At 33.8% G+C, this 24,306-nt stretch overlaps 1 protein-coding gene across 1 annotated transcript in view; it reads right to left on the reverse strand.

Moving 5' to 3' along the window:
* Positions 1-1,515: 1,515 nt before the first annotated feature.
* Positions 1,516-24,306, reverse strand: part of PSMD14 (proteasome 26S subunit, non-ATPase 14) — a 42,865-nt gene continuing 20,074 nt past the window's right edge. Inside the window, exons 6-11 of the mRNA XM_026852890.1 lie at positions 23,787-23,937; positions 11,272-11,379; positions 7,894-7,968; positions 5,452-5,577; positions 4,115-4,177; positions 1,516-1,946 (exon numbers count right to left, since the gene is read on the reverse strand). Of these exons, the coding sequence (XP_026708691.1) occupies positions 1,848-1,946; positions 4,115-4,177; positions 5,452-5,577; positions 7,894-7,968; positions 11,272-11,379; positions 23,787-23,937 (622 nt within the window). The 3' untranslated portion in view covers positions 1,516-1,847. The remainder of the gene's footprint in view (positions 1,947-4,114; positions 4,178-5,451; positions 5,578-7,893; positions 7,969-11,271; positions 11,380-23,786; positions 23,938-24,306) is intronic.

The following is a 24,306-nucleotide window of genomic DNA, read 5'->3' on the forward strand; positions in this document are numbered from 1 at the left end:
GCCAAAATTAATGTAGAATATGCAAGACTCCCTGGTTTGTCTCCCTGCTTGCACCGGCCTTTCACGCATGTATACACTGCAGCACTGCGATAGCTCCTCTCCTGTTCTGCAGTGCCATGTTACCCACGACCTGCCAAACTATGTCTTCCTCGTGGTGTTACACGTGTGTGTGGGAGTAGATAGCGGCAGGGATGCAGAGCCCCGCTGGCAGATAAGCCCTGGGGTAGGTCCTCCCCCATCAGCTCCTGCCCCATCTCACCCTGGGGTGCACACATTGGACAACAGCAAGGCCCAAATACAGCCCTCCTCGATGATAGGCAGGTTTTTAGTGCAAATTGCCAGAAAGCACTTCCATTTAACTATATGCAGGCAAATGTAGTTTGGTATGTCTCCATTTTCCCAGTCTGATATTCTACTGCCTACTGTGGGGGCAGAGGGAAGGCCATAAGGAGGGCAGCTGCAAAAATCTGCATGTTTCCCTCTGAAGTAAGTGCATGCTAAATATACTTTGAGAGAGTGTTATTCTAAAATAGTATATTAAAAGGCCTAAATAAGAAACTCCAAACAAAAGAAAAACCCTTGAATGGTAATAAGTAAATAGAAAATTACTGGGCACAAAGTGAAAAATAAGACAATTTTACAGGTTATTTCTTTACTATGCAAGAAGTCAAATTTAAAAAATAATCTTCAACACAAAATGATGTATTGAGTTTTAAAATATATGTCTGCCACAACTGTTGCCATTTATTTAAAAAAACAAACCCAAAACAGTAAACAAAATATTGTGAGTGACACAGAAAGAGAACACTTCTGCCCAGACAAAAGAACCAAATCAGCCTAAGTACCACCCAATACTTAAAAAACAATGAAACAAAAAACCCAACCAGACCCCTGCCCAAAACCCAAAATCACTCCCCAAACCTAGTTATTTGGGTTTGCCCGCTTAAAACCAAGTGGCCAACCCACCTGCCTTCCTATGAGTGTCTCCCTCCCTAGTCAGTGGAAAGGGTTTTAAATACCGTATTGTAGTTAGGACTCTTTCCCTATATTTATATATATGGACATCTCATGTACATTCTCTTTCGCAGGAGGGAGGGTTCATATAACCTAGAACAGCCTCCATCACTTGAATGTTTATTCTCAGAATACTGCTATTTATGACACTGCTTGTGAGAGTTGTGTGATTCAGTTATCAGCATAACTGAATTCATTTTCTTAAGGTCAATTGTCTTCTGTGGATATTAGGGTTGAATAATATGGAGAAGGAGTCAGCTGGGAATTTTTCAGCATTTTAGTTTTTGTACATTCTCAGAATTCAGCTCTACTACAAATTTTAAAATATTTTTTCTTAATCTCAGTGAGAATATCTGGTAATCAATGGGAGCCAAATTTCATTTTGCTGTCCTAGAAATTAAAGTCTCAGTAGTTTTACAGTGGGTAGAAATAAACCTTTACCAACACTTTTCCTACACTGTTAATTCCCATCATCCTTTCTCAAAAAAGGCCTTCCAGAACTTAAGACAGGTTTGTAAATGTATTTTTATTATGTTGCAACAATCAAAATATATATGTACTACTGATTTTTCCCCCCAAATATTAAATGAAAATGTAATACATTTTTTCCCACATTGTGTTCTTGAATGCTTTGGAATCTGTAAAGACCCTGACAAAAAGAAACTGAAGCAACTGCACAATTAAAGACTGAAAGGTGTTACAGTGCTGCACTTACATTGCAAATGAAGTCAGATGTCTCTGTTTAATCAAATATAGCCTCAACAGTCTCTGTTTTGTGAGTATTAGAAACAATAAACAAATATACACAGAAAGCATCACAAACAGTGAATCAGTTATTTAAATACAACTGTATCCAACATAGCAGCTAAACACTGGACAATGTTTGAGGTCATCAGCACATCCACATGCTCTTCTAAATGACGTTTGGGGTCCTGAAATACAAAGGATGCCATGAGAGAAATGACTGGAACACATCTCTGAAGGATTTAATTTACTTCAGGTCTATTTAAGGTGATTGTGAGTTAAGGAACACAGGCCAGTAATGCTCCTAAATTTTGCATTCTGACAAGACCTAACAAATTACTGAATTTCCATGAGTATGATTTTACTAGTCCACACTATCACTCATGAGGGCAGGTTTAGGAAATAAATTTCCATCCAGCATGTGAAAAGTAATCATGACAGCTGTGAGTTTTAGGGACAATATGTGAAATTTACTATACATCTCACTAAGACCAATATTTTAATCTTAGTTCTGGTACATTGCAATTTGTTTTCAGATCTTTGCACAAATGTGTTTTAATCCTGTAAAGACTCAAATCTGATCTAACACACTCTTTGAATAGTTGTGTTGACTGCAAGAAAATAAGCATATTTATACCCATTAAAAAAATTAAAAAATGCACAATGCTGTGTTCAAATACTCTGAAAAGTTGAACATTAAGACTGAGCAGCATTCTGAAAATACACATCCCCACACACTATTACTCAATTGATGTGGGCATTTGTGGGCATCTGCATAGAACAATAAGATTATTTCTGGTTGAAAACCACACTCATGCACTTCTCCAGTTTCAGAACTGAGATTAAGTAACTAATCTCCAAATACTGCAAAATTATTAGGCATATTTAAAAAACATGTCTAAACTTTACTGTAGTATTATTGTAGCATTCTTGTGTGTAAATAAAATACAGAAGACAATCACTTGGGAATTTTAACTTTTAAAAAAAGAATTATTGTCAAAATGTAACAAACCCATCAAGTTTACGTAAAAGTGTACTAGAAAAATCTGTGTACACTTCCTTCTTAAATACCTCATTTTCAAAGATCATACATTTCTCCAATATTCTCTCTGTTCCTAGCAAATTATGCAACCTAACAATGTAATATCCCTATTGTGAGCAGTTTACAAAGGTTAAGTTGTGTAAAAAAAAATCACATGGAAATTACTTAACTGAACCATTTTATAATTTAAAGAAAACACAAAAATTTTATCAAGAAAAAAATTCTTTTTAAAGAACTATATAAAAATAGAATTTTTTTCATGTACGCATAATGATTTAAACAACTACTAAAGCTCAAATTCTGTTTGAGATGACATCATAACCATTAAAATACAACCCTTTTTACATGTATTTTTTTAAATATATATATATATATATATTTATGTATGTGTAGGTGTGCATAAACTCCATTGTTCTGAATGCTACAGAAATACACGAGTGACTGAACAATAGTGCAGATGTGTTACGACATAGCTGCTAGAAGCTGACACATAAGAGCAATCCAGAATCTTTTAAATTCTTCTACTGCTACTAGCAATACAGTAAATACTGGTTCTTTAAGGACACACTGGATATTTTTAAAGCTATTTCTTGTTTCCACTGCCCTTCTTGAATTTAAACACTACCTCTTAAAAACTTGTCTTGCTCTCCCTCACCAAAGCACATTTTCTTAACCTTTATGTTGAAATCTAATGTAGAAATAGTTTTCAGTCGAGTCTTCTATAAAGATGCTATAACCTGGCATTGCAAATGGATAGAATGAATTGAGTGGGTGTTTTCAGGTTCAGCTGTGGTCCTAAACTGCCTTCCTTCAACAGCAATACAAAGCAACACAGCTTACTTCCATACCTGTGTATTGGAGCTAAGCACTGTCAGTGTGATCATGAACTGAGAATAAGGGGTGAGGTGGTTCTTTAGCCAAGATAATGTAGAACCAACACTCCCACTTTTTTCAATTATTATTTTTTGAAAGTCTTCACAGTTTTGGCCTCTCTGACAGAGACTTGGATATCTTTATGCCTTTCTTGAAAAGAAGTTAAAAAAAAAGGAGACGAAAAACTAGCAAATCTCAACACTGCTCCTTAGCATGTAATACAAACCATGTAGAACGAAACTCGCACATATTCTGCCAATGATCTATAGCCAAAAGCCTTGTTCCTTACACAACAATGTTCAACAAAAATAAAGTCATTTTTCTGAGCATTGAGACTATCTTGCACGTAGAACTAAAATCACCTACGCACATGTAAAAAAATTAATATTTAGAATGAACGAAGCGTATCATTCCACCTCACTCTAATTCATCACACCTCACCTGCTTGCCAACATTTTTTATTGCCAGCTGTTCAGGTGTCATCTTATCTTCTTCTTCAACAGCCTGTGAAAGAAACAGAGAAAAGGTCAGTGTTTCAGATTTCATTTACTTTTTTCCCAAGCCACAAGATTCTCAAAATATAATTCTCTTTCTCAAAAAAAAGAAAAAAAAGAGAAAAAAAAAAAATCAAACAGCAACACATTTCAGAAAGTCAAAAGGAAAGGTACTTCAGCTTTTCAGCAGACGTGGCTTTAATTACTAAGTGTTAGTGCAAAAGATCAAGGCAAATACTCATGAATGGTTTTATTGTCAGATATTTACAAAACTGTTTTTAAGCAAAAATCTTAAATGAGTGGTATCAATACTTAAACATAATTGAAGATAGTTAACTTAGAAAAGCAGAACCAAAAATAACGTTACCTTCATTGTTTCAGCTACTGGAGGTTTGATCACAATAAATTTTTATACTGTTTAAAGTCACTTATTTTAATACATATTTTATAAATGTTCCATTGCTTTCAAACACAGTGTCTTTATAAAGTAAATCCACTCACTTAACTAGTGAACGTAATATTGAATTTTTTATTAAAAAAATAGCACTCATCAAAAATGACTGACATGCTTACTACTCAGAGGATGCTTGCTGAGATCTAGTATTTATAAAAAAAATATTACTACGTGTAAGTGACAGTATTAAAACAGTACAAATAACTGATTCCTCTTTCTTACAACATCAATAGTAACTTTTTAACCTAAAAGGAACAATGAATTAGGCTCTACAATGATTCTAAATACTTAGTATCTATCTACTGGAATGATACAGATAAATAACCTTTTTTCTGCTATACCGGGTCAAGTAGTCCTTGACTGAAGAATACAATCAATCGCGTATTTTGATCTACAGGAACCTTATAGTCTATTCACTAAGTAAAAATACAAAATTGATGCGATTACTCAAATTTCAAAGGAAAACATGTAATTAAACACTTTGTTAGTTCAGGGCAAAAAGTCAGGCAAGCAAAGCCAAGAGGTAATAGGCAACTTCATATGGAAATAATACAAAGTTGAATAATAAGAAACACAGTCTCCACAAGGCCATTAAAGCCACACTTGTGCCTAATTTAACCAGATCCCAAGAAACTCTTTGCTGAAAACGGATTATACAAACCAAAAAATACCAAGGTCCAGAAAAGTTCCTGCAACAATCATTTTGTTCTTATAGTCTAGTACTTTAAAATTCTTTCTGAGTAAGGCTTAATTATCAGCTTCTGAAATTAAGTAATACATGTCTTCATAAACACAGCTACAGTTATACTATTGTTATGGGATATGAATACCTTGTTGTAATTTTTAGCTAATTCTAACATCTCCTTCACTACTGTTTCATTGAGTTTGCAATGTTCACTGTAGTCCTGAAGTGTCAAACCTTCCATCCAACTCTTCTTATGTAAATTTAGCAACATCTGCAAAAGAAAACCTCTTTAAAGCATTCATTATAAAATACATTCATAATACTACGAAGATCTCTTTGACAGAAAAACAATTTATAAGAGTAAGAATGTAATGAAAAATGTATTGATCTTACAATGTTTTAATACAGTAATCAACTATTCTGCTAGAACACATGATAGATTTTGCATGAGTTTTTAAAGATCAAACTTCTTGAACCCTAAATACGAAAATGAGTCATGTAAACCAGGGCCACACTTACTTTGACAGGAATACTTAGGGTTTTCTTTTGTAATTTTTTATTTTTACTGTAGAGTGAAAATGCACAACTGAACTGTAGGAGAGCTAACAGAAAGGTGAATATTTTAACTGCCAAATAAGGAATGGTTACAGCTACTGGCCTCTGATGAAGCCGAAAAATATTTTAATGCTTGGATTAAATATATGAAGTAGTTATTTAGGCCTCACTGATTATGCTAAACTGTATGCAGGCAGCTGCCACAGTTGTGATGAAGTGAACTTCAAAAGCCAAAGCATGACTTGTGTGTTTGTCCTTGTATAAACAGCCCTAAAAACAACATGATAAAGTGATGCAGAGTTTTGATGGTGATAAACGCAGGGACTATTAGAAATATCTGAAATGTTTTGCTTGACACTCTGATGTCGTTCCTGAAAGAGTGAAGGAATAACTACAAAGGCAGTTTCCTGATTTTCCTGGGGGGGAAAAAAAAAAAAAAAAGTATATTTTGTGGATCTTCTGCACACTTGAGGACTGTAGGGAGGACGCTTTCAGCAAACACTTCCATCTTGCCTTCAATTTGCAAATATTTACTACATCTTTGAGAACCTGTACGTCCTGTAACTGTCATCAGCTGAACAAAAGTTCCTGTTTCACCCTGTGTACAGCTTCCAAAGAAACCTGGTTTTGGAACATATGAACCAAGTAGGAAGTTTGTGTCATAATTTTCATTAGCAAGATCTTAGTTACTGACAGAAAGAGTTGTAGGCAAACTGCATACACAGTTTAGCTAGGCTATTTGGATTTTACAATTATGGTTTAGTGTGATGGGGTCCTCATCTAATACATGAAGCATGTACTCTTCTTACTACAGATGGAGATAACAGATCAGATCAGCACCACCATGAGAGGGGTTTAAGATATGTATGAACCTGTCTTATCAAAGATGTGTGGAGATAGTTGCTGCCTCACAGATTAAAGTTCTCCTCACTCAGTCAAGATTATTCTCCTACACGCGAAGGTAGTAACTTACATATGTAAAGACAATAAATAAAATACACACCGGGAACTTCAGAAAAGACTGGATTGACTACACTGTTGTATTTGAATGGAAACAATAACCTCCAAAAGCTTCATGGACATTTACTGAGAACTGGTTTTGTTGAATCAGTTACTCTTTTCAGTAACACTGAGGTTTTGAATGCCTGATACTGCATTTCACAAATTCTTTTAAACTCCCCGATTTGCATACACATTCTTCCGTTATGCATTTTTCTAATTACTTCTAGCCCTCTAAAATTCAAAATTAATGAGAAAACTATTCTAACCTTTTAATCATAAACTCCAACTCTGATATCAATTTATAACCCTAAAAAGACCATGAACATAGGCATAACGGAAGACAGAATCTGTTTTTTCAAGAATTAACTTCTGTAAGATGATAAATAAGCTTTTTTTTTCTTCTTTCTGTTTCTTTCTTGGTTGAGATGTCAAGCTAGATTTATTGGTAACTGTGGAAGTTTGATGCAAAAGTAACTGACAATATTTTATCAGTAACTGAACAACATTTTTTTCTGTAAATGCATGACATCACAACTTCCTGATATTCAGTGAAGTCTTGGGCAGCTCCATTCATACCAACTGGAAGCCCCTTCTGTCAAAGTGATTATAGCCAATAAAAATTTGAGATTCCTTGGTTATACAATTCCATTTTGGAAAATACAGTCTTATAGCTTCAGGAATTCCAGCCTGTGAAAACCTAAGGCAGCTAGTATGTCTTTTAGCTTCATCACTTACAACTTAAAACTTTGCACAAACCTGTTAAGTTCAGAAAACAGCATGAGGACTTCCCATAAAAATGTGGTCAAAAAGGATGTCAAGCTATTTATATGAATAATAGAATGTGGTTTTGGAAGGTTTGTTTCATCATCATGACTACACATTTAAGTGCTTTCTGGCAGAGAAGCTATCTACTCCAGGAGAGTTAAAACACCTACTGAAAGTATCAGCAGTTGAAATCAGAATATTGCCACAAATCTTAAATAGTTTGTATAATGTTCTTTGTCCTCTGAATAAAAGTTGAAACAATTACCTTCTGTTCTAGTTCATTCTTCCTGTAGTTGATGGTGATGGAATAATAATGTCTGTTTAGTCCATGAATTAGTGCCTGTAAAATTCAGGGAAAAGTTTGTATAAAAATTACTCACATCTGAAATTAATAAGTATTAGAAAAAAAGACTTAATTTAAATACAGCCATCTTCAAACATCACTTAAATAAAAAGAAAACCACAAAGAAACAAATACACAGACTATAAGTACTTATAAAGTAAATATACCTGTTCCTATTTCTCTTTTAGTGTTCGTTAACTGACAGTTACATTTTCTATTTCTAAACCATGGAGTTTTTTCACACAGTAACAACTATCAGAGAAAAAAGTGGTAACTGCCTGCAAACATTTGACCGATACATATGCACAAACATATTTCTCTCAAATCCTTCTTCCCTCAATAAATTATCATTTTTATTAAAATATAAGGCTCTTCCTGTTGCAAACAAAAGAATGTTGGCTATCTTTATTTACAATCACTGCCAACACTCCAAAGTTCCTTCTCTAAGGTACAATACAAAGAGAGAGTAGCTGAAGCAGAGATTAAACATGTCAGGTATCAGTTAGACTGCACATCAAATTAACCTTGGGTATTAAAGCTTTTTTTTTTTTTTTAACTTTAAATGAAAAAAAGACTTTCTCCTTATAATTATGCTCTTTGCAAATTTGTCCTTAAACTTGTACATCACAATCCGATCAACTAAGATTAGGTTAAGTGACAACTATATGCATGTATCTTCTATTTTCCTCATGTGCATTACTTTTTTTTTTTTTTTCTTCTTACATTTATGCCTTAAGGGTGAGTTGGATTAATATTTGTGGGGTGTGAGGGGTTAAAATTCTATGATAAATCCTCATCACTACTAAAATAGTCTATTTTCCAAATAAAATCTTATACATTTCACTTAGAAATTTATTATATTTCACTTAGAAATATGATAAACCCACACATAATTAGTGGTAAATATTTCTTATGTTCTAATCATTCCACCTATTAATGTTTAAATATATTCTTCAGTGCTATACAGAGTTAATGTGTATTTGCATCTTACACAACTTAGTATTTCAGCATTTCAAAATTATCTGTATGAAAGTTGAAAATGTTCTTACACATACACTTTAAACAGATTTCTTTTGCAAACACATATACAAAGATACAAAACTGCTTGAATGGTTACATTTACAAGAACCAGTTACAGATAACCTTCACTTGTGTCACATAATTGAAACTGTAAAATATAGGTTCTATCATCAATAAAGTAATTTATGGTTCAAACTATTAGCAATTAGTTTCCACTGCCATTTTCTTATCCCACTCAAAATGACTGCATATGATATTTTGTGGTCTGTGTTTAAACTCAGTTGTAGATGCTTATGGAGTTTTCTAAAGCTCCTAAAATTTGACAAACATCTTTCCCTTCCCCCACTATCCTCTCCCCTTCCAAAACTGCTCTTTTAAAGAGTGAAGCAATGTAAAAGGTAAACAGCTGTTCCACTTCAAAACTGAACAGCAGTTGTAGTTTAGCCACTGCAACAGGTTAAAATAAAACCTATAAAACACTTTAAAGCAAAGCTTGTTCTTCATACGTTTTGTTCCAAATGGAAACCATAATTCCAACAAGCCTTACAAATCAGATGCACAAAGAGCAGGTAGAACCAGCTGCTGATAAGGGAACACAAGAAAAACCACAAAAAAGGAATGAAAACAAACCATGTACTATTCTCATTCCTGAGACTTTAAGGAATGTTTTAAAATCCTTGCTTCTAGCCCAGCTGAAATCAATATTAAGTTTGCTGCTGACCTCAATTGGGTCAGAATTTTATTCATGACCTTAGAATAAAAGCAAAACAACTGCAAGAACCCTTGCAGTTTTAATAACGAGAGTATCATTTTAAACTATGATTCTTAGCTTAACAGTGACATTTCCAACAGCTCACTGCCAACTTGCAAAAAAACTAACACAAACGAAAAATACCCACCCTAACAACAGAAACCCCAAACTCCCATCACCATGCCATGCTGTAGGGACAGGGATCTTAAAATAAGGAAGTTGAACAATACTACAGGGGTTTACAAGGGAGGTCATTACACATGGTCCAGAAAAGCTCAGTTAAAAAAGCCCTGAAACATGCAAGCATGGGCTTGCCTATATCCAATCAAGAGTATTAGCTGCCTATTTCATACTCATTATAGTTCACAGTTTTTACCGATTCAAAAAAATCAAAAGTAAAACAACAACCACCACCTCCTGAAGCAGACTCTTTAATCGTCTTATTTTTTGGGCTAGCATTTTTACAGCTAGTAAAGGGTTTCAATGCATTTGTAATAAAAAGAAAGACAGGGGTATGGTGATCTAGTAGCTTCCAAAGGATGGCTCTCTTAGAACAGAAGTTTAGCCTTTATTTCAGTTTTACTGTGACTAGTGTACAGTCTTTTTCTTGGACATTTATCTAGCAAATATTACTTTTACTGTTCAAGTAACAGATCAAAAGAGCAGGAATTAGGCTTCGTGGTTGCAAGTACACATGCCTTTTAGAACGTTTAGTAAGGGGAAGAAGTTTTCTGGAGAGAAAAAAGGAAAAAACATTGAAGCAGAAGAATGACAGAGATAAAAACAGTAATCACTCCAAGGGATAGTTGTTTCAGGACAGAAACTATTTCTCAAAATAAAGGTTTGCTTCACTGAAGACCAACATTTATCTCACCAGTGAAAATCAACTTCAGAAATCAAATTTTGTATATCTAAGTTTCACAAATGCTTTCAAAGAAATATAAGACAACATACTCAAAAGAACATTACAGTTGAAGCCAATCAAATATCCTATTTACCCATTGAATTTCCTACTCCACAATTTTCTCAGCAAATTACTGCATTATATAAAAATCAGAGATTAATTATTTAAAACACAAGGTTAAATCTAGATTATACAATAAGCAAGAACCTATACAAGAATACAGTAGAAAGACAAGATTATTAATGAAGAGGGAACTTTTTCCATGATTTGCTTCAGAATAATTTATCTTTAGGACAGCTGAGATGTCGAGGTAGTTTTTAAATTGCAGTACTGAAAACAGTACCTATCTTGCATCACATGACATCAATAGCACTTCTAAAAGTTTGCATTTCCATAAATCTGTACTTTAACCTTTACAGTACTTATACATGAATTCATACTTAGGTAGCTAATTTAGGGTTCAATTTTTAAACCCTTTACATACATAACTGCACTGATGAATCGTATCAATTATAAAACACATGCAGAGAAATGCTAGAGAGAGAAGAATTTGTAGCTTAGGTACCTTTCCCCAAAAATGCTGAATAAATCTTGCAATTTACAGAACTATCAACACTGGCTTTACCTGGATAGATGGCTTGTTTAAGTGACCCAGATTTGAAGTTGTTTGTCTTGGTTCATGTCCCAAGACCATCATATTAGCATTGATCAATCTGAAGGCATCAATAACAACCTGTAAAAACAAGATGTCAAGTCAATTCTTTTTAGAAAACGCAACTAATAGTGCCAAGCAACAGTGGACAAGGCACAATCAACTCTCATCTGTTTTTGGCCTTTATCCAGAAAATCATTTAATTATAATATTAATAAAAAAGAGCCTCCTGCTGGCTATGCTATCAGCACACTACACTACCTTGTATTGTAAGGTGACACCAATTATTACCTTTTCCATGGAGCTGTAAGTTTTTTATACATAATATCATCATATAACACTGAATTTTTACGTACACTTACTCTAAGCTTCAAAGGTATGCATATGTTTGTCACCTAAATCTCATCCAATCAAAATGAATGACAGAGAGAGTCTAAAACTGAAAGTGAGCACAAGCTAAGGGACTGAGTCTAAAGCCCAGTCCTGTCACATCAATTATACTACCACAATACTTGAAATGACAACAAAATTATAGCCAGCCAGGAACTTGCCCCATGTATTCCCTTCTAGTCAGATGCTTTTTGCTTCTTGTGACTACGGAAGGGTCTATAAACTGTCTGATGGATTAAAAAGTCCTTGTCAGTGTCATGCTCAGGAGTAAAAAACAGAGTAAAAGAAAACCAAGGTCATTTATGATTTAAAGGTACACAGTAGGTAGTATTCAGCGCTTTTTCATTGCAAATAAAGTAAAACCATCACTGATTTTTATTCTGTCCTGTGCTGAATTTGTCTATGAAAATCTTTGGAAATAGGATTTCATGGCCCCATACAAAAACCCCCACACCCCTATCCAACATCTATGTGAGATGAGACAATTGAGAACATACCAACAGTACAGTCAAACCCACTCTTACCGGGTACCTGAAATTATGGATTCATAATTGCAAGATAAGATTTCTCATTTAGGCCCATCTTTTAACTGGACCAGTGCACTTACAGCCTTGTACATCCACAGAAACAGTACCAGAGATACATTGCAGGCATCTTGTCTGCATATGTTTGAAGAGTTATTCTAGTTCATTACAGTAATTTAAATCTCCTTTTAACAACTTTTATACAATCATTTTTATGCTTTTCCTCTCCATAATACAACAGATACATTTACATGGCTGGTTTGATATTTTGAGGAATTAGACCTAAACCAGATCTTTTATGTTGAACAAACAAGAAATCAGCTAAATCACTGAAAGTCTGCAGAGAAAGCAACATTGAGTCTCCCACCTTCTTCTAGAATTTTCCTCTCTACACAAATATTCACAGCCAAATACACGTGCAATTTTTTATGGAGTCATTCATGTGGAAATAAAATTAAATTGGCAAGTATTTATAACAAAAGAAAACAATCTCAAAGTATAAACTGAGAAAGCCTAATAACTTATTACCTTTTGTATTTACTTTTGAGACCCAACTATTTCAATCATGTTGAGTGACTCAGTGCCACTAATAGCTATTGCCTGGACTCTCAGATGACTGGCCAGATCCATCTGCATGTCATGTCTTAAAACTGCATGCAGGAAACTTATATTAAAGATTTTTTTAATTGTACATGTTAGGTTGTGACCCCATTAAAATGAGTTAACAGTAACAATTTTTTCTAAACAATAATACAACCAAAACACAATTCAGAATTAATATGCAGCAGAAGCACGACATTTATTCTAATGCTACAAAAAAGGAATTGTATTTTAAAAACCCTTAATTCTCAAAAAGATTCTATATACATATACATTCTTCATGGTAACATACAAAATAATTGTATTTTTTCCTTTTTAATTATTATCAGATGTTTCTCTATATCAAAACACTTGTGACTTTTTATATATCCCTCTGTGTTACATTTCAACCAGATGCTCTAATTTATGAACACCTGGAAATGCCCAACCATAACAAACAGGCAGTATAAATTAGAGTCAAAGCAAAAAAAATTCCACACCACAAGTTCTCTAGAGACTATCTAGATAAAGAGGAAAAAAACCCAAGCAAGAAAAAATTTACTCTCAGGAGCAAGAAACATGAACTTGGCAGTACACTATAATCAAAAGGAGCTGTTTTATAACTTACTAACAGCTATGCTTCTAGCGTCGACTTTAACTGAAAACTTCACTAGATAAGGTTGAGCCTATCCAAGAATGAAAGGCATTATCCAGCATGGATTTGTTTTGGGACTTGAGTCATGTAAAATAAAAAGAAAACCCAAAATAAAAAAATGGTTAAACTTGGTTTGGATAATAAACGCAACATTTCAGTTTATATTCTCAAGGATATGTTTGGATATATTTCACATTAAAATAAGATAATTAGCTGCTAAAATATTTCTACGTGATACTGAACATTACTCTATCATCTTAATTCTGACCAAAAGTAATTTTCATTCTGTTTCAGGTAATAACTGTATGGGAAAGCACTGCCCACTCTAACTGTCCTCCTGAAGGAATGAAATGCAAGTATTTCCTAAGTAGAACAAATATCAATCTAACAGTAAGTGGTATGAAATATTAAAATCACAAATATTAAGTTTTAGAACGGGATAAAATGGTAATTTCTACTATCTCAGGGGGGTACAAAAAGTACGCATGTGAATTATATTTCTCGTCTCAGTTGCACTGTGACGACCAATGGTAACTAAATACTTTAACTACACTAAGATTAAAGGAATTTGCTGCTATCGCTATAGCAACCATCTTAAAGCAACTAACATGCTCAACAACCTGAAGGCTAAATTTAGACCTAATACGCAATAAAAACATAAATACAACAATAAATCCTACATATTCATTTCTATGAAATGTAATTGCTTTTTTCACAGTGAACACAAATCAGTCTCTCCTTTAGAGGATTATATCAAAACAAATTGACTCATTAATGTCCAGTGTACTAATGAGCAATGGGTGAAGTAGGTGTTAATTATGCCACAGTAAGATTCAAGAAAAAAGCCCAGTGAGCACTTGGGAGGTGTGTACAAGCTGAAATCTCCTCTCTACATTTGTGTATTTTGAAGTACAGCATGATGCAATCAGATAACAGCAACATGGTCACCCCGTATTCTATGATGGAAACTTTAGACACAGTATTTTGAACAAAGAACCTCTAAGGATTAATTAAAAGCAGCATAAAACCCCACTCGGTTCCTTAGATTTTTGTTGTAAGAAGTCAATATTTCTCATCCAAAAATTTTAAGCTTTCATCGTACTTAAATTACCTAATGCAGCATTCACTGTTTTAGTGAAAACTACAGTTTCCAAGCTTCATGCTAAATTCCTTTTCTGTAAAGACATAAAGTTAAACAAAAGTCTATGTCACTGGAATATTTTCCAGAAATATGAAGGTAGATTTTTTTTTTAAATGCACTTCCATAGTGTAACTCTTTCACCACTCTGACCATTTAATTTTTTGTAGTATAAGTGTCTTCAGACTTTTCAGAGGTCATTTCAACAGCAGACAGCTTATAACAAAACCATTAGCAGTTTGGCTAGCTTAAGGAAACCTCTTACTTTCCTTTTTTGTTTATTATCACTGCATGAATCTGCAGCATATGAGAGTTTATAATTTCTCAGGCTTGTTAAATTCATGTTAAAGGTCTGTTTTCTTGTTGAATAAATTTTGTTCATATAATGCTGCCTATTTCATATACTGAGTCTTTAATAGCACCTTTGGTCTATGCGCAACTCACAGATCAAAACAGAGGACTAAAATAGGGGTTGATGATGCTATTTACATGTGTGATTCCTGCTGTCTTCTTGTTAGTAGCTTTAATATAATAGAAGACCTTGTCTGTTTTGTAATTAACACATCTTTACTGGAGAGATATTTGGAAGTGATTGCTGTGAATATACTGGTTAGTAAAATAAACACAATCACACACCACTTTCTGTTATCAGACAAATTTGTGAATTGTACACATTATACTCCAGATCAACAAACTGTGATATAACAGCCAAGTAGAAGACACATTTATATAACCCTTTATTTTTCTGAAAATATGTATTCAATCTGACCTTGCAAATATAATTAGCTTGTGGGATGTGTGGATTTCAGTACCATGGATGCTTTACTAATTGCAGCTCTTGGAAATAGATACTAAATATTTGGAAGCTGCCAATACAAAATAAAAACTGCATCTTTTTGTACATCTGTCTTAGCTTCAAAAAGCATAATAATCTAAAAAACAATAACTATACAGCATTTTTTAAGCACTTCCGCAGGGTCAACAACCCACAGGAGAGCCTGCATAACATATTTTTAGAAACAAAATTTGCAGTTATGTTCAGTGTACTTAATAAATTTGAGGATAGCTATAATTAATATGATTCATAGTTATTCACAATTTAAGACAAGTGCTGGACTCCTCAATTGCTAACTAGATAAAAATCTGGCCTTTTATAGCACATAGTTATTAAAAATAATGGCTTGATTAAAATTTAGGATGCTTAGTAGCCAGACTTATTTTACCTTCTTCAGAGTGTGAATACCATATATAACACCACTTTTTCTAAAAGAGTCTTCATAACTTTGTGGGGTATTTTTTACAAAAAAAAAAATTGTAAGAGAATTTCAAGAGTACTTTACACACTTGATTCTCAAATCCCTCCAATATCAAATCTACAAACAATATTGAAACAAGTAGTCCTGTTTTGCAAGACCCACTATATTTTAATGGTAAACTTCAGTTAGAAATGTCAGCCTTTTTTTGTTTAAATTAAAAAAAATTCTAACATCAATATTTTTTTCCAGTGAAGAATCTATGACATATGGTGATGATCTTTAAAAATGTATTGTGTTCTTAGAATTCAAATAGCAATGTATTGTTTATGCCATATGTTTATGAACAAACATACCAGTGCTTAAAGACAACTCTTCAAAGCATGTAATGTGGTTATGCCAGGTGTGGAAAAAAGAAGTAATGTCCCATCTAAAATCTCTTTTATCACCTGCAACTGACCTGTTATCAACTGCTTAGTTTGTTTCTAGATTCTTTAAAAATGAAATGGAACATGTGACCTGAGAAGTGCAGCTCAGGTTTATGACCATTTTGTTATTTATGCTGCCATGCACTGTTAGACAACTACAAGTGAAGAACATCTCCTGTCCCCTGTAAGCCCACAACATAAAAAATTCAAAGAAATCTTACTTTTTATGCCATTTCCAATGAAAAGCACTAAGAACTGAAACTGACTCATGCCAAATGCATATCACTGAATTGCTGTGATTGTGAGTTTGAAGTTTGCAACATGGAAATTATTTATAAAATGTCAATTTTAGCTCTAGAAAATATATTCCTAGGAGTATGTGCATTTTCCTTGTCTATCCTTAGAGAATTGCTTACTTGTGGTCATAGCCACAGTACAACTTGAATATCCATACTGGGAGGGGAGAGAACTACAGTATAATACATTTATCTTGACAAGTGAGGGCATGCATCCATAACTCCCAAGTAGAAAGCCACAAGTTTTAAAGCTATATGCCTTAATGAAGATAAATGGACTATTCTACATCCACCATGGCAAAAGGAAATTAAACATTTAATACTTCTCAACAAAAAGTCATCTTGGAACTTTTTTTAAGGAAAGGCATGAACTGAAGTAACCTATGTAAATGGTTTAGTAGGTAAATATACATTGCATAATTAAATCACATCAAATCCAAAGGACATTGCGTAACAAATTTTAGAACACCAGTATTGATATTAACAGCTTTGGCATATCATTAAAAAAATTAGGACATAAAAGATGTAAAATATGTTATACTGAATATGTGCAACTACTATAAAATGTGCTGTTTTTCAAACAAAACAGTGGTATACTGACAGTAATAAAACAGTTCAATACTTTGTAGATTATGCCTAGGTTTAGAAAAACACATCCTGAACTGAAAACACCACGTGGTCTACGCTGTAGTGCAGATGCATTTCATCTCTTACAAATGTGATTCTTCAGGAAAAAGAGCATCAATCTTTATTGAATCAACAGTAATCAAACCCAGCACAAACTTATTCTCCAGATCAGGCTCCTACTGAAACTTGGTTCTTGCCTAGATCAAATTAGGATGTTTCTGTCTCTGATATGCAGGTTACTGCACCAAATGCTCTGTCAGTCAACGTTAAGAAATACCACAGTACTGTAAGAGTATCTAAATGTACTAGACATTGTACAAAGTAGTACAGAAATGTACTCCTGAAACTTAAACCAAAATTACACATTGTAAAATTACCTTCTGTATTTTAGAATTTTCCCCTTCACAATAGTAAAGTGTTAGCAACTCCAGTTCTAATAATGAAAGTTATTCCAGGTATAAAAGATTCTGATGTAAAATTTTAAGTATCACGTTTTGAAACATATTTTCCTGTAAAATGTTATCTGCATAATAGTTCACAATAAAGAGACATGTCTCCAAAGCAGTATTGACAATGTAGTCAATTTACTGTTTTGTTTAGTTGTTTTCAATTAATACTTTCAAGCTGTACTGACTGAAGTCACTTATATATAGGGAAGATTTATTAAGGTAAAGGTTATTAAGACAAGCACATGAAGTGAGGAGGGGAGTTTGGTATATAAAGAAAATCTTGGTGGGGGGTCCAATCTACTTAAAGTTCTTACAAACTTAATTCTTAATGGGTTATTTTAAATTTCAGGCATTACAGCAGTGTCTCCACACTATCTCATTTTAAGGATTGTTTTTAAAAATGGCAAGAAAAAAAGCAGTCAGAATCTCCTCCAATCCTATGGTTAATTCAAACAAAGGAAAATGACAGGTTCATAAGAGAAACAATAGCACTAATAAAAAAGTAGAGGTCTGAAAACATGCAATCTTTCAGAAAACTAGTGTAAGATTTATGTTCAGCTGAAGAAAATTCTTGAGGCTAGATGGTAATTCCAACATTCAGAAGAGTAATTGTTAAATCTCCATCTACTTTTGGTTTCACTCTTTTAGACTATCAAGTGATTACCAAGCTATAAAATCATTCAAATATATATTTGTCTTGATAAGTTGGGAGGATTTCCAATGCAAAATCTGTCTCAGAAAAGGAGTTCAGGTTCCTTTTCCACACATAAGTCATCGAGCTGAGATAGTGTAGTGTATAGAAAATTCAATCTCAACTAGAACACAAAGTAGCAGAAGAGAACAAAACTATTTGCAAATAGCTATTCTTATGGTCAGCACTCAACAAAATGACCACCTATTACTCTTAAGAGTTAAAAAACTGAAATCAAGTATTAACAGAACCATATTACTGATATACCTAATTAATTACACATGGGTTGTCACCTAGATTTAGAAGTAGCAATGGGCAAACAAAAGGGGAAGACTACTGTTTTATGGAAGAGGTCGCTAGAACAGGTCATCCAGCAAACAAAAAACAAAGCTCTATTCAACCATATGATCTACTGGGTTTTGTGGTGACATTTCATCCTGCGCCATTTTTTAAAAATGGACAAAATCTCATTAGCACAATCAGAATTAAAAACATTCTGGAATACTACAACATTTCAAAGCATAGTATTTGAGCCACCACACTTGTACAACAGGCACAGAATGCATTATCATTCTAAAAAGAAATTTAATTAAAGATATTATTTTTCTTGGTTAACAGCTCAAGATGACTGAGATCTTCACCTTGCTCAAGATGACCTTGGCTTTGGGCAGACATAACTTTGCTATGGACCTCCAGCAGCAACTCAGCTAAGCTCTCTTCTCAGCTCTTCATTTGCACAAGGAGGATAAAACCAGCATCTCCCCCCCCAATAAAAGCTATTTTAGGACAAACTTTTTTTAAAAAAACATACAGTATAACTGTCCCTCTTTGGGACTCAAAGGAGTATGATAAGAATCACTTTTTTCACACTTGAAAAATGAGTAAAAGAACAAATGATAAAGTTCACCACATTTGTTACTCCTTTAAGAATAAAATTCTAAAGATCTCATAAATTGAACAAAAGAAAGCAATTTACAACTTCCACTGGAAAGAAACTGCTTGAATAAAATGGTTTTATACTACAGCTCACATTCTGGCTACTCTCTGAAGTATCAAACCTTGCAATTCCAGAAGAGGTCACTCGGACCACAGAACAAGGTTCTTCAATGATCTATGTGGCAGGAAGCAGACAATAGTAATAAACTGAAATGGGGAGCTGCTGACTGTACACAAGGGAAAAAAAAATAACTGCAAGAATAATAAAATGATGGAACAACTATTCACATGAGGTTGTTGCATCTCAAGACTCAAGTGGACAAAACCCTAAGTGAGTTGGTCTGAACCCAATGCTGACACTGTGCTCTGCACAAAGTTGGACTAGATGATCTTCCAAGATGATTTATAACTGGAATTATTTTCATTTACCTGGCTAAACAAATGTACACAGGTTTTTTCTCCTTTTATTTCTGAATGAAATTAAGGATAAAATAGCATAGCAAAAACCTCTTACGAGGCAGGATATCATTTAAACACATGATAAAGATACATAGCATATTTGTCAGGAGGTGATTAACAAGTAGAATTTATAAAAAGTTATCAAAGACTAGTCTTTTCCTCAGCAAACAATAAAAAAAGAAATATTTTTGCCATAAATCAACAGACCTTCCTACAAATGCTTCTGACAGTGCCTTGCTAGGAAAAGTTATGGTATAATGGACATGAAATTTTGCTGTATGAAAAAAAAATTTGCTACATATCCTACAAAACACCATAAAGTGCAAACAAGCTTCTCAGGTGTACAAAATGGACTTCTGACAATTTTGGGTATTTTACTAATCCTTATGCCAGCAACTATTAATCAAGGGGAACCTGACTTATCTAATTAATAATGAACTGCTTCAAGAAACCAAGCCATTTTAAATGGTGACTTTTAATAATAAAGATTTAAAGTGTAAAATAGTTTGAAAAAGAAAACACCACTTTTTTCTTAATTTGTCATACAAGTGCAACACAGTTAATTCTTGTGGAGTTAAAGATACTGTTACAGTGGGCTTAGTGTACTTACATTTTCCATAAGAGGTGAGGAACAGCTGCTAAGTTAAGGTCCAAAAAAAAAATTTATTTTTAACATTTGGCAAAGGTATATAGTTCTCTGTACAGACATCTCAAAATGTATGTTGGAAATAAACATGAAATGTCAATATTTAGCTTTATTCCAAATCTTTAATGAAATTACTGCTTCGGTGGAATATTCTAAATATGTATTACAATTTCCACTGCACAGACTGAAAAAAATGGAGGGGGTAAAAAGAAGGTTTATTAGTAAGTACAAGAAGAAGCAACAGCTAGCCAGGTTACCCCACTGGCCATATTTCAGCATGTTTACTTTGACTTCATTCATAGAAATCAATTAAAAAAAAAGCCAAAACATAAAGCTTTTTCTACCTGGGTTCTGATAACACCGACCTTCAGTTAAAATTCACAGATCTGTTGTGAGTTTATTTTACAGAGAGCTAGAACATTATTAGCCTAAAAATTGCAATATAGGGTACACAGCCATGAAAAAGCATATTGCGTGCACAAGAATATGTATGTAAAGTAATAAGATCGGTATTTAGAATTACTTGTCCTTCATGTGTCCTACTATATTTATGTAATAATATCCCAATCCTAAAATGGTCATTAAAGCAGTTGGCATTTAATCCATCGATCTATATGAGGGTTTTCTTTTTATATAAGGATTTTATACGACTTTTTATTTTTGCTCAGTGGCTTTAAGAAAACATAAAATTACTTTTTTTTTTTTTTAACTCATGAGACTTATATGTATTCCTATCTTTAAACTGCAGTCATACACCCCTGTCCTACTAGTTTGGAACACATGTATTCAGACAAGGACAGCTAACAAAGAAGTTAACAAGTTTTCGCTTTCTACCAGTGACAGGGCAAACTGCTTTTTAATGCTTTAGCTAGGCAAGGTGAACCTGAGGCTCCTCATCAGAATTCATTTCAACTTCCTGACACATGAAAATAACCTCTGCCCCGGTTATTCTTCACTACCACAACCATGACTGCTTCACTGACTATAAGCCATAGCAATTTGTATGGGCATGGACCTGCCCTGAGGCAGGTTGAAAATCAGCTAATGTGTTATTTTGGACTTTGTTTTTAAATACATCTAATCTCAGTCAAAACACACCATATTAAAATCTTCTATGCCACATGTTCGCTATGATTTTTTGCCAGACATTTATGCTAGTAAAAGGTATAATGAGTAATGATCTTGGACTCATATAGCTACATACACGAGCAAAAGCCCACCGGTGTAACGGCTACTACACCAGCAAAATTAACTCTGCAAGCAGTTCTTCTTTTGCTGGCACTGAGAAAAGGCGGGTACTTCCCCAAAATAGGCTTAGCTTGGGTTGTCTAAGATACGAAGAGGCCCTGGACACCATACTGAGGCAGTCATGCATGAAAGCAGTCAAACCTGACCTAAGAAATCCCCTTCAGTTCTAATATATCTGTTCTCTCAGTTCATATAAAATCAAAATACATTTTAACACAAGTGATCTTGCCAATCAGGATCATAACAGTTATACACATTCCATAGCCCGATCTCACCCCCAAAATCAAGAAATTAATTAGAAGTGGTATGCATAATTTGGGGGATTCTTTCTATTTCTAAGCTTCTAAGGATGCACTTGCCAGAAACATGACAGATGTAAACTTTTTTTTAATGTGAAACCTGAGAATGTAATATAATCTGACTGTAGCAGCTAGACATGTATGAAAAACAAACATTACAAGATTTCCAGTGATCTCAAGTACTGGCAGCAATGCCATAAGAAAAGCTGTAATTGAGAAATGTTTAGATGAACAAAAATTCCAGAAATCTTTAGATGGACAAAAATTTATTCACATTCAAAATACATCTGCCAAAGATTATTTTCTTGAAGAGAACAAAGACCCTCAAAGGTGACACCTGTGTCAAACAACAGTGGCAAAATTTAAAAAAAAAAAAAAAAGCACTTAGCGAGCAAGTGTGTTATAACAGTAGTGTGACTTATTAGGAGGCTTTTCCCCTTTACAGATTTAATAGCTACTGAGGTCTAAATTAATTACTAGTATAGTCCTGAAAATTATATATTGACAAAGTAAGAAAAATCCTATTTCAACATTTTTATTGGAGTGGGAAAATAAGAAAAAACAAAAGGAAAAAGTTCTAGAAAAAAATAAGTCGGGAATAATTAAGTATTCTACTGCATCTTTCCCCCCCATCCCCAAACTACCTAAATTTTCTTCTATTCTTTATGCAATTTAAAAGGGAGCAAAATTGATTAAGATGTCTAATGGCTTTCAAACAACCAGAAGCTATTAATTTTTTAATTGCCTGTTACATAAACAAATTTCCTATAAGAAACAGAACTTTAAAAAATCATGTAAATGCAACTGTAGCTTCAGAATATTCTATTACAAAATTAAGGGAACCCTTGGGGGAATTGTTTGGTGGCTTTAATATGATCCGTCTCACAGGAAATATGATACTACAGCTTTACAGAAGAACACTTACTTTTTAAATATTTATAAATTTACATTAATATCATCCATATATACCATGACGCATTTCAATAATTATTATACAATACAATGGGAGTGCATGCTCAAACAAAACACCTCAGCAGTATTTTAAAGCAGCAAACCACCTAGCCAATTTCTGTACGTTCTGTAGTTTTTCTAATCCACTCTCCCTGTGGTTGAGCAAAATCGAATTGCCTCTCACATTTGCAGACAGCTCTGTGAAGGTGATAATAGAGCTGCTCCCTGCTGTCATGAGGCAGGAAATAGGAAAATGGCATATGGGGCTAGAAAGAAATAAAAAGAGAACTAAACAAGAACAAAAGAGATTTCAACAAAGGACAACTATAAACCAATATGCTTTGCAAGTTAATCTCTTCTCATAATCATTTAACATACTTAATCATTTATCTGCACACTTCTCAAACACTCAAATGCTTGATACCAAGTCTTTTGTAAAGTTTTATTGCCCAAAACATTTTGAATAGAAATGATACTAAAAGCCATCATATGTAATGCCTATAAATCAATGCTTTCTTAGTACCCACATTAAGGAACTGAACCTATTCCAATCTGTTAGTAATTGATCTTTAACCATAAATTTTATGGTCAAAATGTACTATCTGGACCAACGTATACTTGGATTATTAGTTGCAGATATGTTGAGTGACACCTAAATAACAAAATATTAAGGGAGGATTACAACTGGTTATGTGCACTGACAATACCAAAGACTTCCAAGCCCATTTAAGGACTACTGATGTAAGATGCAGAATAAACTAACAATCATTTTTTCATTTACAATGAGAAATCTTTTTTATTTTTTAAGGCATAATGGGCTTCTAAAAAAAAAAAATCAAGAACTTATACATATTTACAGTGCTTCTATATTAATTCTTACTGAAGTACCTTAAAAAAAAATAAAGGAAGCCTACTATACCTTTCCTTTTACACTCTGAATGGGATCCACCACCACAGCAACAGCTCTTTCTGATAAGGCTTCAAAGCTCTGCTGAGTATTGATATCTACACCAGACAACCAACAGCCAAAGCCAGGGTGACTATGATACCAACCAACTACCATCTCAGGTCTGAAACAAAGAGGACATTGAGATTCTTAAAAATAAAAACATGTAATACAAGCAGAAATAGTAAGGTATCAGGGCATAAATTAGGAAGAGCTGTGAAAAAACACTATTAGAAATATTTAAATTACTCACCATAGTATGGTGAAAACATGGACATGAATAAATGTGACAAAAGAGGGCTATCATTAAGGGATGCACATTAGCAGTGGTAGATCATGCTTTCAGTTTTTCACCCTGTTACCACACCTTCCCTGAACCAGTTTTTACCCTTTCAGCACTTGAGTAAATATCTACTCTTTAACTCCTTGGCGTCGAGGGCTGAATTTTCACAGCAGAAAGTCCTTTTCAGATATGGACAACGGGAATCAACGG

The sequence above is a fragment of the Athene cunicularia genome, assembly GCF_003259725.1.
Source record: "Athene cunicularia isolate RWA chromosome 7 unlocalized genomic scaffold, athCun1 chr7_part1, whole genome shotgun sequence".
Taxonomy (NCBI): Eukaryota; Metazoa; Chordata; class Aves; order Strigiformes; family Strigidae; genus Athene; species Athene cunicularia.